At 37.4% G+C, this 13,435-nt stretch overlaps 1 protein-coding gene across 1 annotated transcript; it reads left to right on the plus strand.

Annotated features, from left to right (window-relative positions):
- Window positions 1-4,066: 4,066 nt before the first annotated feature.
- LOC116176914 (endoplasmic reticulum resident protein 44) lies at window positions 4,067-5,822 on the plus strand. The gene is made up of 4 exons (XM_031495752.1): window positions 4,067-4,255; window positions 4,413-4,488; window positions 4,550-5,302; window positions 5,362-5,822. Exons 1-4 carry the CDS (start codon window positions 4,199-4,201, stop codon window positions 5,688-5,690), a joined length of 1,215 nt encoding a protein of 404 aa, XP_031351612.1. The 5' UTR covers window positions 4,067-4,198; the 3' UTR covers window positions 5,691-5,822.
- Window positions 5,823-13,435: the final 7,613 nt, after the last annotated feature.

The following is a 13,435-nucleotide window of genomic DNA, read 5'->3' on the forward strand; positions in this document are numbered from 1 at the left end:
CGCACAGTCGGAAGTGAACTTCTTGAAAGACCTGTCTGCAGGGTAACTGACGGTTTGGATACCGCTCAGCGTACGCTCGTCGTGCAGCTCGTGCGTTACTATTTGCCAATCCGTACATGAAGTGCATGTCCGCGTATTCCGTGTTAGTAAAACGTGCCATAGTGTTTATTCACTTGATACGCGTCGTTGCAGACGGGATTTCGTGGGTTTAAATTAAACAAAATTCTGACAAGTGTCAGCCACACATCGCCGCCTGAGATCGCTCCGTGTGCACCGCCGGCCGGTTGGGTTGCCTACCTACAGGCGCGAAATTCCAGAAGGTAAATTTGGCTCTGGCACCCTTATTTTAGATTTCCGACCCCAAATGTCCTATATCAAAATACTCCCCTACGCACCACCTACACGCTCCCAAACGGTGGCAGGTACTATAGGAATCACCCTGTATGCACAAAGGCGAATTATTTTTAGTATCCCCACAATAATGCCATCTTTTCCCGTTAACAGTACCATCGTCCCTCTTCCCCCGGCGCCCAGTATTATTTTTAGTTGGTTTTTCATGGTAAGCTAGTAAATTACTTTTTTTATCACTAGAATCTAAAGTTCTTTAAATTTTCCACAGATGGGCGGGTTTGTGAACTGACAATCAACATTTTAATTACATACTAAAATAGAATCTTATTCATGGAGGGGGGAAAATGGCACTAAACCTGTTCCGGTTAACAAAATTATGGGGTTTTCTCACGTCCATGGATAAAAGTCACTTAGGGTCAATTGCGGTAAACCTGATGGATGGGAGTTCGAATTTAAATATGATATATGCAATTGATATACATGTTGTCCAACGATGAGCAGAGATAATTTTTTATATATGAGATACAAATAAGTTTCTAAGAAGTCGTATATATAAGGTTTATTCATCTGAAATATTTCCAGTTTAACTACACCCTACGACTTCAGACACCACTTCCTTTTTTTTAAATGTGGTGCGCTATTCATTCTTTTCTAATTTGCACAGCTTGCCGTTTGGTATTTTAGATCAATTTGAGTCGGATTATCTGGAAGGTAATTTATTCGGTAGTTGTAGGCGAACAGCGATTTTTTGCTTTCCTTATAAAGTACGATTGTGCCATGTTGGTTTAACTTAAGTTCAGTTAAGTACAATTCAATCAATTTTGCACAATCGGCCTAAGTACCGAGGCATATCACTGTGATCATAATGATCTGTAAAAGTAGTGCCTGTAATTTTCATTTTCCTGAATGTAAATATACGATTAAAACAATCAAAGTGATGTTTAGATAAGTAATGGATGACGGAATGTTAAAGTTTTATACAACAATATGTGGTTTAAGCATTTGTACGCATTTTTATCAAATGCAGGTTCCATTTTTGTAACTAGCATTGTTTAAAATTTTAAATAAAAGTATTTAAACAGCGCTATAGGTAAACCCAATTGTATTAAGATTAGAGTATACTAATAATTGTACTTGCACTAATTGCTTGTAATTGCAATAAGTATTACATTGTAAGTATTTTATGTGTAAAAAAAGATGTCTTCAGTACCTATCAGGTTTAGGATGACTGGATGCAAGCACGTTCGTAAAAACCTTACGTTAGTGACTCACCAAAAATAACCTGCCACACCTAGTTAATCATCAGATACCAAAATTAAAATTTTACAACTTCCAAAATTAGTGCAAGTACCTACCTACCCTGTTATTCGTTTATAACAATCTGCAGGTGCATTTCCGTTTATTCTACATCTTTATATAAGTAGGCAATACCTATACACAATCCATCGGAGCTATTTTTTGTTCACTGTAGTAAATTTAACGGGCGATCAAAAATGAGTTGCTGTCGAGTCGCCTTTGGAAGTTCAAGCTAAGTACGATTTCCCGTGTAATGAAAAATTCCAAAGGCGACTCGACAGCAACTCATTTTTGATCGCATAGTATTATGTATTTCTTAAACAGATACCTGTGACATATTTTTACTTAAACCTCTCGCCAGGAAAGATTGCCGGTCACAGAACACTTGATCCCGATCTACAATCTATATTTTTCTAAAGATGTGAGCGACTTCCGGGATAGTGTCGTGTCAATGTTGAACAAAAAGACTTTTCGTTCAACATTGGCACGATTCTATTTCGGAAGTCGCTCTCATCTTAAGAAAAACATAGATTGTAGATCGACACAAGGTGTGCTGTGACCGGCAATCTTTCCCGGCGAGAGTAGTATATGTATTTGGATGTGAGAGTAAATCAATTAATCATAATTCAAAGGGCATAAACATCGCCTTACGTAGCTGCCCGATAGATGGCTCTTTTCGCATTTCATATTCTTTGTAAAGAACGATGTTGTACATATTCCATCTTCATAACTACTTATCTTGTAAATTCTACATGAAGTTTTTTAACTAAAATGAAATATATTTGTATTTTTAATTAAATAACACTACTGTTAAGAGAAAAGGAAGTAAATATACAGTAATGTTTTATAGATTGTTTCGTTTTTTTTTTAAAAAATACCATAATCATGCGCCGGTTTTTATGTTTCAGTGATTCCTATGTGAAGAAATAGAAAAAACTGGTATGGAACCTGCGTGGGTCTGTTGTTTCTAAGTTTTCGCCTCTGTGTTCTTTTCCTTTTCCATTTAGAACCTCTTGAAAGTAGATTTTCCGCTCATTTAGGATTTACTTTTCGTCCCCCATTCCTTATGTGGCCACTAGCATTTTATTGGCTATCTGATTTTGTTTTACTTCTTGATAGATACCTTTGTTTCAACACTTATTCTTCCATCCTCTTTGCTTTCTCATAATGTCAGAATTCTCTTTTTGTCACTGTATCTTTTTTTATTATACTAGAAGTAGGAAATTTTATCGAATGGAAATTAAAAATAAAATCCTCATTAAAGGAAGTAGGAAGGGAACGAGAAGACAACATAGTAAAACGGGGTACATGGAAAGATAAGATGGAAATGCTAGAGAATAAAAACAAATTAAGAGGCCCTAGAATAAAAATTGAAAATGACCCAACTGAGAAGGCTAACGACAATGGAAATTAACCAAAACAAGAGAGTGCTGAGGGATGGATCTGGGAAAAGCCGTAAATAATAGAGACCTGGAAATATGTAAGAGGGACAAAACGAGGTAACCCAGAAATACTTTTAGAGTACCTACGAATCAGTGGGACTCAGTGGCGTATTACGGGGGGGGATGAAGGGGATATATTCCCCCCTCCCCCAGAAGAATTGAGTTATCATCATAGCTATTAGGTATTTAGGTAATACTCCGCTATCCGCTCCGTCCACTTTAAAATAAAGGCAATAATATATAGGTATACCGTATATAGAGAGCAATTTTGGTTTTGGTTAAAGTCTAAAGTCACTAAAGCTAAATATTCTGTAGTATTCACTATTCAGTAGTGAGTGATCAGTGTTGGCAGTCAATGATTTGGCTATTCGGCATCGATCGGCAATTCGCTACATTGATGCCCAAAATAACAAATAGGTATCAGGTACTTAGTACTGCTACTGAGGTGAGGTACCTGCGTCCTGCCTTTCACGAAATGACGAAAATAAGAATTTTAAAAACAGGAATTTTTTTTGCCCATAACTTTTGATGGAGACGTCTAATCGAAAAAGTACGAATCGTTTTGGATTCTACGCACCCAAATTAATAAGAAAAAGTTTTTTCCCGAGAAACTTTGGTGCAGTCGATTTTTGGTAAAAAAAGGAAGGTAAATAACTGCCTTTTTTGCCCGGAAAAAAATATTTTCTTATAGAATGTGGCCTGTAGAATCCATAATCATCAAAAGTTACAGCCCTTTGAATTTTTTGTTGAAATTGGTTTTTTGGCCATAAATATACCTATTATTCAAAGTTGTTCGTTGACTAATTAAAAAAGCAAAAGCAATAAAGGGGCCTGTCAGCAGTAAGAAATAAAATACCGTTCTAATCTAATCTTTTTCGTCTGTACAATAAATTAATGAAAATGAATACAGATGTCACGCGGGTAGGTATATGTAGGTATACGAATTCGATGTAACGTTTTTCGTCGAAAAATTTGCTGGTTCTTATAAAATGACAGCCGTCAGCCAACAACTTGTGATTAAATGACTGATGGATATCGAGTTGCGTTGAACCGGAACAGATTCACGCAAATTATTATTGTAAATAGTTAATTATAATTTATTGATAGGTATGGATAGTTTTAGAGTAGCCGTTAACGTTAGGTACATATTTTTACTATACATTTGGGTAAGTTATGAAAACTCCATTCATTATGATCCACGTACTCATTTGCAAAGTTTAATTAAATCGGTCTAGTATAAATATTGTATCCTTTATGGGTACGTAGATCTATCTATCTATCTAAATAATTATTACATACGTTACTTGAAAACCTACTTTTTAGGTCTCCCATGTTATTTACAATCCAACTGATAGCGGAGCAGTGCAAATAACTCAGCAAACTCTGGCATCAACTTTAGGTTAATTGCATACTAAATATGTGTACCGTACGTATTAGCGTAACGTCTTATTATGTTTTAGCGAGTAACGAGTTAGTGTTCATCAACTTTTATGCAGAATGGTGTAGGTTTAGTAACATTCTAATGCCTACGTTTGATGAGACGGCCGATCAGATTAAATCGTTATTTCCGCAAGCGGGTAAGGTAGTTTTGGCAAAAGTGGATTGCGATAAAGAGACGGACGTAGCGTCACAATTTCACATAACTAAATATCCGACATTGAAGATCGTCAGAAATGGGCAAGTCGCAAAACGAGAATACCGAGGCCAAAGATCCACGGATGCTTTTGTAACTTACATGAAAACTCAATTAGAAGATCCCATAATTGAGTTTAAAAGTCTGACGGACTTGGTTAATTTGGACAAAAATAAACGAATAATCATCGGATATTTTGATGTAAAAGAAAGAGTCGAGTACGATACATTTCGGAAAGTAGCAACCAACCTTAAAGAAGACTGCCAATTTCACGTCGGATTTGGAGAGGTATCGCAACAAATGCATCCTCCGCAGCAACCTATAATTGTATATCGGCCCGATGTCGAGAGAACAAATGATTTGGACGAAACATACATGGGACAGATGACGAACTTTAGTGAATTATACGCATGGTGTTCTGAAAGGTGTCTTCCATTAGTTCGTGAAATAACTTTTGAGAATGCGGAGGAGTTAACCGAGGAAGGATTACCATTTCTCATATTATTTCACCATCCAAATGACAAAGACAGTATTAAACGTTTCAATGAGATCGTGCAAACCCAGTTATTGAACGAAAAATGTAAGTAGTTACTAATTAAAAATTTGTATACACGCACTCAACGTACGATTTTATTCTAGCATCGATCAATTATCTAACGGCAGATGGAATCAAATTCGCACATCCACTACATCACCTTGGAAAAGGAGAAAGCGATTTACCCTTAATTGCCATCGATAGTTTTAAACATATGTACCTATTTCCAAACTACCAAGACATAGAAACTCCTGGAAAATTAAAGCAGTTTATCGCAGACTTGTATTCAGGCAAATTACACAGAGAGTACCACAACGGACCCGATCCGGAGTCCACTGAAAAAGTAACCAAGCCCGCCGTACCACTTGAAAGTAGTTTCAAAAAGCTAGCACCCTCTAAAAATAGATACACGTTGCTTAAAGAAGAGCTGTAAAGTGATTTTAATGAAAAGTTGTTAATTAATTTAAGTTTAGTATAAGCACAAACATCTTTCTTTATAGTGTGGTGTCTCCACTCGAGTGATTTTAAAAAATAAATTCCCAGCCCAAAGGCTGTAATCAAATTACTTTGTTTACTTTTATATTACATACCCAGAACTGACAAAAATCTAAAAACTGGTCAATTTTCATATCGATTTATGTAGAAATAATTCTTGCAACTTTAACCTTGTGCAGAAGGGTCAGATGATTCATAATTTGAAAGGGATCTGCATGATTTAAACAAGTTTTATCTGGTAATTAGTTACCAACAAATGGCAACTTATAGCCGTTTGCATTGAGAAATGTAAGCTGAAGTGTGACTTAAAATTCATGACTGTCATAGATTTTAAGTTAAACTCAGCTTAAATTGGTGGGTGCATATGGCCATTAAAGAATCGAAGTTTTAAATTTAAGATACATTTGTTTCAGTGTAGGTATCTAGATACAGATAAGGTGCTTATAAGTAACATGTACCTAGAGAAAAAAATCTAGAAGCCCTGGAATTTATAGTTTTAGAAATTTTGAATTTAATTGCAATGGGAATCTCGATTTAACTACATTGGGATGGATGAAAGAACTTTTGAAAAGGTATTCCACGACTCCACCTAATTTGTCCTGACATGAAATGCAGGATGCTGTGATGAGGGAAGCAATTTCGCACAACTCCTTTGTCTGTATCGGGTACTAAAACTTGTCCTGTGGTACACGACTGCGTAGCGTGGACGTGGGGAAAAAATTGCAAGAAAGAAAACAAAAAGAATCATGTGAGCTACAATTAAACTGACCTGAAAATCGTTTTCAATGGTACCAATGCTGTATTCATTAAAATTCGTATAACAAAATTGCAAAGTCTGAAATTGATCTGGCACCTTTTGATGTGGTGTCCCTTTTGCGACTTAAAATAACACAGTTTAAGTAAACACATTTTTAGGATTCACTCTTTTCTATGCCTGTTCCCAAATAATGGATATACTGTCTTCTCTATAACTTTTTTCCATTGCTTTCAAGAAAAGGATCCAGATTCCTACGTTTTACCCCTGCGTCATTGCAAATGCCACTGACATAATAATTATCGTGCTGAAATTACACTACTTATTATTACCTATACCTGTTTTTTGAACTGCTTACAAAGGGCTCCACAAAGATGTACTTGTGGGGTGGACCCTCCACAGCATGGTTTACTTCACTTGTCTCCCCTGAGACTTTCGTTACCCAAGAATTAGGAGTCTTCGGGGAGAGAGGGATGCGCCCGGTTCCCAGAATTCACTGTCCAATGACCAAGTTCCCCCTTGGCCAGGCAGTCCTCTCGGCGTCAGCTCTTCCACCCTGACTTGGATTTGGTTCGCCATACTGTCATTCGGCAATCTCATCAGAGTTCCGTTAGGAGCGTTGAGATCGTTACCAGAGGGGGCACCACTAGGAGGTTGACAGACAGCTAGTCAGGTATCGCTAAAAACTGAGGAAAGTTGTTGTGGTCGGGACCAACGATACCGAGCTTTTCGCTCTAAGTTATTGGAAGCACCATGACTGCTTTTTCCAGAACTTACGTCGCTTTCCCCTGACCTTTTCTCCACAAAATACTCGCATTACAAAAGGGAAATTCAACTTTTTAACGCAGCACGTTTTGAGGGAGAGCCTCAAGAACGTAGGACTGGGAGTCACAGCGCACGAACATCTTATGATTATTATTAAGTAATAAATCCACGATCTTCCCATTCCTCCTCATTCAAATATTGGGGAGATCGTAGATTTATTTATTAATAATTTTATCCCAAACGAGAGCAACGAATCTTCTCATCACTAGTGTACGAAAATGTTATGCTAGGTGTAGGGAAAGGAACGCTGAATTTTCATTTCAAGGACCACGAACCATAACACCGCAAGTCTGTGGGGGTACGGGTAGGGAAAGGAAGGTTTGATGGTCTTTTATAATAAATTGTCATGGGTGCCCTTAGGGCTCAATATTTTTAAACAAGAACGCAGTACCGGGAGTCACAAAAGTGCACAAAAATCTAACGATTGATGTACTGAATTTGTTTCGGGGGGGTGGGGGGTTCCTTACGCCCGGGTGTCACGGGAATATGGGAAAGTTCCACATTTCACGATTTAGGACAACTTTCGTTTGTTTGGGTCGTATTTTGGTTCCATGAAATTGCTTTGTTTACGTTTTGGATTAAATGACACGGACATTCGCCTACGTATATGATGGATGTATGTATACCAAGCAGAGAAGTTACTTTCGCCATTTCTGTGTGAAAAAGTTTTGCATAACAACAGTTTTTAGATCTTGGGAAGTAAATTTGCCATCGTTTTAGAATTCCGAGAATAACTAGTAAACAGAAAACCGGATGCATTTGAATGGACCATTTTTTGAAACGGGCGAATCGGAGCGAGTCTTGCAGCTGTGACGTCATGATCACTATCTTCGTCACGTGACCAACATGTCGTTGCTGTCGTTCCAAGCGTGTTGTATTTTTTCGGTTGGCTGCTAATTTACGAAGTGCGATATTAAAATAAACTTAAAAAAAGTCAAATAAAAGACGGGAACAATTCTGGCACATAGTTCGTTTCGGTTCATCATACGTAAATCGGTGTTTAAACGTAATATCAAGCTACAAAAAGTTATAGCGTCCCTTCTCCTTTTCGTACGAATTTAAATCGGCGTTTGCGTGTAGGATCTCGGGACGCGAGCAAGTAAATTTTGATTTTGTTGTTAAATTCAACGCTTAAAGTAACAAAAACCGGCGGGGAAGTGTTCGCAAATCGGTCTTTTCGATGTCGTGTTAAATGTTATCGGGAGAACAAGAAGATGGCGTTCTATTTTAAATTCGTTTGTTTGGGTTTAAAACTTAACGTTTTGTGTATCTTTTTCGTGTTTGGAATCAAGACGCCTAAGATTTCATTGATATGTTGATGTGGGGTAAGTTTGTAGACCTTTAAAAGGTTCGTGGTAACGGTTACGATAATGCTTACGTTCACCAGACGAAGTGCTTCATTAGCGCTACCTAAAGACGGGTGTTTGATAGCACTGTCGAGGTCTACACATCACTGTGAGTCGACTTACGGTGGTATTTACACCTCGACACAGCAACTCGTGAGAAAAACCTTGCTAGAGTATTTAGCTGTCTTTGGGTAGCGCTTCGTCTGGTGAACGTAAGCACCTGCTTGCGACTTGTATCGACGGTTTATAATAAAACAACTTGCTGCGGTATATTTAGTTTCCGATTTATTTATCAGGCACGATAGGGCTCTTGTTATTTTGCTACCCTTCATATTAACCCGTTGAAGTAGGTTATGTTAGCTGCGTTCAATTCAACATTTAATGCCGAGAAATGATCACTGACTTGCAGAACATTCATACTACGATTATGACGATTTAATTGTATATCCTGGTACTTCCGGGAAGAGTGTCAATTCTGCGTTACTTCGTTAAACTTCATTCTGTGCGCTAGACCTACGTTTCTTAGCTGTACAAACAGTTCCACTGCATCAGTTTGACGAAACCTTTACCCGTAGCAAGGCCACCTACACAATTCCAATTTCAAATCGTAAATTTCAAATTAAAACGAACCTTACCAACTTTACCACTTCCATTTGGCTTGCTGCCAAGGATTGGGAACCGATCTTCACTGTAAATACCCTCGTTGTTGACATCTCTTCTCTGACACCTGCCATCTTTACGAACAAGGATAGCTAGTCATAAGCAAACCAAGTAAAAAGGCACTCTCGTTGTAAACATTTTACAAAATGCGACAGGCACAGGGAGGGCCCTTATCGGGTACCAGGATTCGCATCCCAATTCGTTCAGCCATTGCGGCACTTCTTCCACAATCTCTCTTGATTTCCTTATCACTTGCATTTCAACAGGTGATTGTTTTCAAAGTAAACTCAAGAATCAGATTAAGGGTACGGTCGAAAATTTACTCTACTCTACAATTTACGTGCATTTGGAGCATTGCAATTGAAGTAACTCGGTTTAAAATTATATTTTACTACAAATGCTTACAGTAAAATTTTATTTTTAACCAATCTTTAGCTCAACATCAGGATCATGAGCAAATTCTAACCTCGCATTTGTTTGTTTACTTTATAAACAGCCCATGAATGATTATACTATTGAGGTGTGAAATTTTGTTTACTGTTATTCGGAAATGGGGGCCATTAATGAATTTATTGTTCTGCATAACGTTATCCAAAATATATTAGAAAGCAGGAGTTTATTGCAGTAACAAATTTGCGTAGAAGGAAAGTTCCCTTAGTCAGGATGCAGCATTATTTAAAAAATGTAGTGCATTTATATTCTGATTCACAGTGTCAATCGCATTGTTTATGTTTATTACAACCTTTACTCAGCTGTTACCACCAAATTGGTAGAAGCAACATGAGCATTTTGCAGTAAATCTCATGCATGCGTATTGATTGTTGCAAGATTTTAAAGAAGCATTCGCAGTAAATGTCAGCAATTTTATAACCGCCTCAAAATTACTTTCGGTAAAAACAGTAACTGGAGTAAATTTTGGACCGTACCCTAAGTGTGACTTGGTATGAATTGATAAAATATGTTCTGGCCTGTAAAGAAGAACTGATATTCCCTAAAGATACACCATCATATTTCCAAAAGGCACTCGAATAGGTCGGTCTCTCTTATGTTCAAAACTTGTTTTTATACGAGGCATGTATTTCGAGTTGGCAATTTTCGGCGCTAGGACTCGAAAAAATCACGGCTATTGGAACGAGTTCTATTCAATAAAATTTTCCTAAATTAAGCGAAATAATAAGCCAGACCACTGTGAACGCGTTTTGAAATCGGTCACGTGCCATGACGTCATATGTCTTATCATCACGTGACCTGGTAGTTCGTTGCAGTCGCTTGCGCGGTGTACACGCGTACCTACCTAGTTTTTCTACGTTTTCTTTGAAATTATGAACGGTTGTAATAAAATAAATCCCGCAAAAGTAAAATTAAGCACGCGGAAAATTGTGGCACGTCGCTAGTTTCGGTCGATCGTTAAATAAATCGGTGTTTTTAACCGTTTAAAGATTTGAATCAAGATGGCGTCCCCTTTGAATTTGAACTCGCGATTGCGTGTTGTTTCGATGTTCCTTGCATTCGGTTTTTCAAATTACGAATTGTTTGCGATATATTAAAAATCAACTCTTAAAAGTTATAAACCGACCTCGGAAAAGCACATCGTTCGCTTCGGAGCTGTGTATAACTTGTTATTTAAACAAATTTAGTGGAAGTAGAAACTGAAGTCGCATTTTTCCATTGCGTGGCCTCTTTTTCGTTCAGGACGCCTAACATTCCATGGATACATTGACTTGGGGTAAGTTTTTAAATCTTTCATGGCCATTTTGTAGTGACAAATTTACTTAAAACCATCGTCGCAATAATCGTTGCCATGGATTTTAAGACCTACTTAAATTTGTCAGTACAAACAGTCATTATGCTACGTTTACACGCTTCCGTTCAAAGCGACATTCAACGGGCACGAGCATGTAAATGGGTTGCTCGCCTCTGCTTGCCTGTGCTCGTCACCGATCCGGACTAGTGTCGGTTTTTCGACACAGTTCAAAGGATGAATCTGTTTGCGCTCGTGTACCTGTTTACATGCGTTGACAGGCTTGGTGCGATTTCTATAAATTTTTATCGTCCACCACCTTCTCCGAGCTCTTCATCGTCTCTTTTCAATTCGTCGTTGTTGTTTTTTCCAATAAAAGTAGGTATGTCAAACCGAAGAGAACAGCTGCAATAACATCTACATCTGCCATGTTTGGTTGTGAGCTTGTTCTGAGTTGTGCTCAGATGCGTGTGAACAGCTTGCTTTGTACACGGGGATTTGCCGAGCAGCTTACCGAGATGCTTGCGGGTGGCCGATCGATCTATGCACAACTTTCTATGGATTTATAATCAGGTTACGCTTAATCAAATCAACCAAGTCGTGCACTTTTGGGATATGACGTAGATCGAGAGGTAGATGTTTATTGTTGACCTCGTTATTGACCTACATAATTACCTGTTGTAGATGAAAGGGATGATTCTCATCACCGTTTAACACGTTGAAACGATCACAGCTTTGTCGTAGAATGTGCTACGATTCCATTCGAAAATTCAATTTATCTGATGATAAGAGTTGATACTCCAAAAGCACATTTACTTTACTTCACCTGTTAATTAAATTGTAGGACATTGACAAAAAATTCCTTGGGGGGTAGGTACTAAGCTGGCAGGCTGTGGTTTGTTTTTTTGGTAGTGATACCCATCAGGTACTGTATATGTCGTGGGAAATTTGCTGGAGACTCTCACGACACTTTTGTATCACAATCCTTTCGATTTTTCTCTCAATTCTTTCGGCCTTGTCTGTAATTTTTGCGCTACCATCATCACCCAAACTACAGTAAGTACTTACACAGCTTACTTACTATCAAGCTGTGGTACTTACTTGATTAACAATTTAAACTGCGCGCATGTTGTCAAAAATCGATAACAAAATCAATAAATTACCAGCTGCGATCAGTGGCGTAGAAGAGAATGACTTACTATGAGTTGTTTGAATGTATACAGGGTACTCCCAAAAAAGGGTAAAATTATATATTTTAATTCTACCGTAAAATAGATGGTAAGAAAATTCGCTATAGTGGCGATAATATTCGCAACCGCTTGCAAGGAGACTATACGTACGCACGCAAGTTTATTTAAAAAAAATATCAATATTTTGACTTCTACAGTATACACATTTAATCAACACTTGATTTTATTTGATTATATTTCAATTTTCAGTTCATGGCAATGGATACAAGAAGGTCGGGGAGCAGTCTTCAACACCTCTCTACATTTGTTATGGATCTTCCTAGGAGAGACTGAATTAACAAGCCCAAAGGGTAAGTTTTCGCATTTTTTTCTTAAAACTTTAACACCCTGTATTTCAAAAGTTAAGACATACGTTCATGGAAATTTTTTTTTCTTAAAATGGACCCAAAAGAAGAAGCCCCCTTAAATGTTATCATGTTAATCAGAAAGACCCTGTCTATGTTCAACTAGTCCCTATGTATTTTGAGATTAAACATAAAATATTTTAATTAATGTGACATTTTTATCATATTTTTTACGAAATTTTCCTGTTTGTTACAGATTCCTGAAGGGCACCAAGGTAGGATTTTTACTTTTATGCATGGTGTACTTTATTATGTGTCTTTAGCGGTTATAAGAGGGGGGAGTGAATAGTGCAAATAACGAATAAAATGTAGGTTATTTTAGGTAACCTTCATGTAGCTCAGTCTTTCAATTTATTAACGTAAGATTGACTGTAGATGCTTGGAATGGTCTTTTTTGCAATATCTATCAGTGTCCTTCATATTAACATTAAAGCCCGTTTTACATGCACATGCTGAAAGTTATTTCATGAAAGTCGAAAACTTTGAAGTGGCAGATGTTCTTTATATGTTGTAGTTTTACTTCAATTTTACTGGTACCAACCTAAAAAGATATAGGTTGTTGACGCCTTTTATAACTTGCTTAATTAATTAATTTCAGCACCAACAATTATTGGTAAGATTTCACGAGAAAATATTTCACTCAATAATCTGCTTTTACCCTCCATCAACACAAATTAGAATTAACATCAAATGACACGAAACATAATATGTTCAATCTTAGCTCTGAAAGTGAAATGTTTCTCTTTCGATTCGAATCGCGAAT

The sequence above is a fragment of the Photinus pyralis genome, unplaced genomic scaffold (genome assembly GCF_008802855.1).
Source record: "Photinus pyralis isolate 1611_PpyrPB1 unplaced genomic scaffold, Ppyr1.3 Ppyr1.4_LG7, whole genome shotgun sequence".
Lineage (NCBI taxonomy): Eukaryota > Metazoa > Arthropoda > Insecta > Coleoptera > Lampyridae > Photinus > Photinus pyralis.

What these genes read in the sequence shown, in the direction of transcription:
- LOC116176914 (XM_031495752.1), top strand. Translation starts at nt 4,199, where the DNA reads ATGGATAGTTTTAGAGTAGCCGTTAACGTTAGGTACATATTTTTACTA. An exon ending in TATTTTTACTATACATTTGG is followed by an intron (nt 4,256 to 4,412) that starts GTAAGTTATGAA and finishes CCTACTTTTTAG; the next exon opens with GTCTCCCATGTTATTTACAA. An exon ending in CCAGTTATTGAACGAAAAAT is followed by an intron (nt 5,303 to 5,361) that starts GTAAGTAGTTAC and finishes ATTTTATTCTAG; the next exon opens with CATCGATCAATTATCTAACG.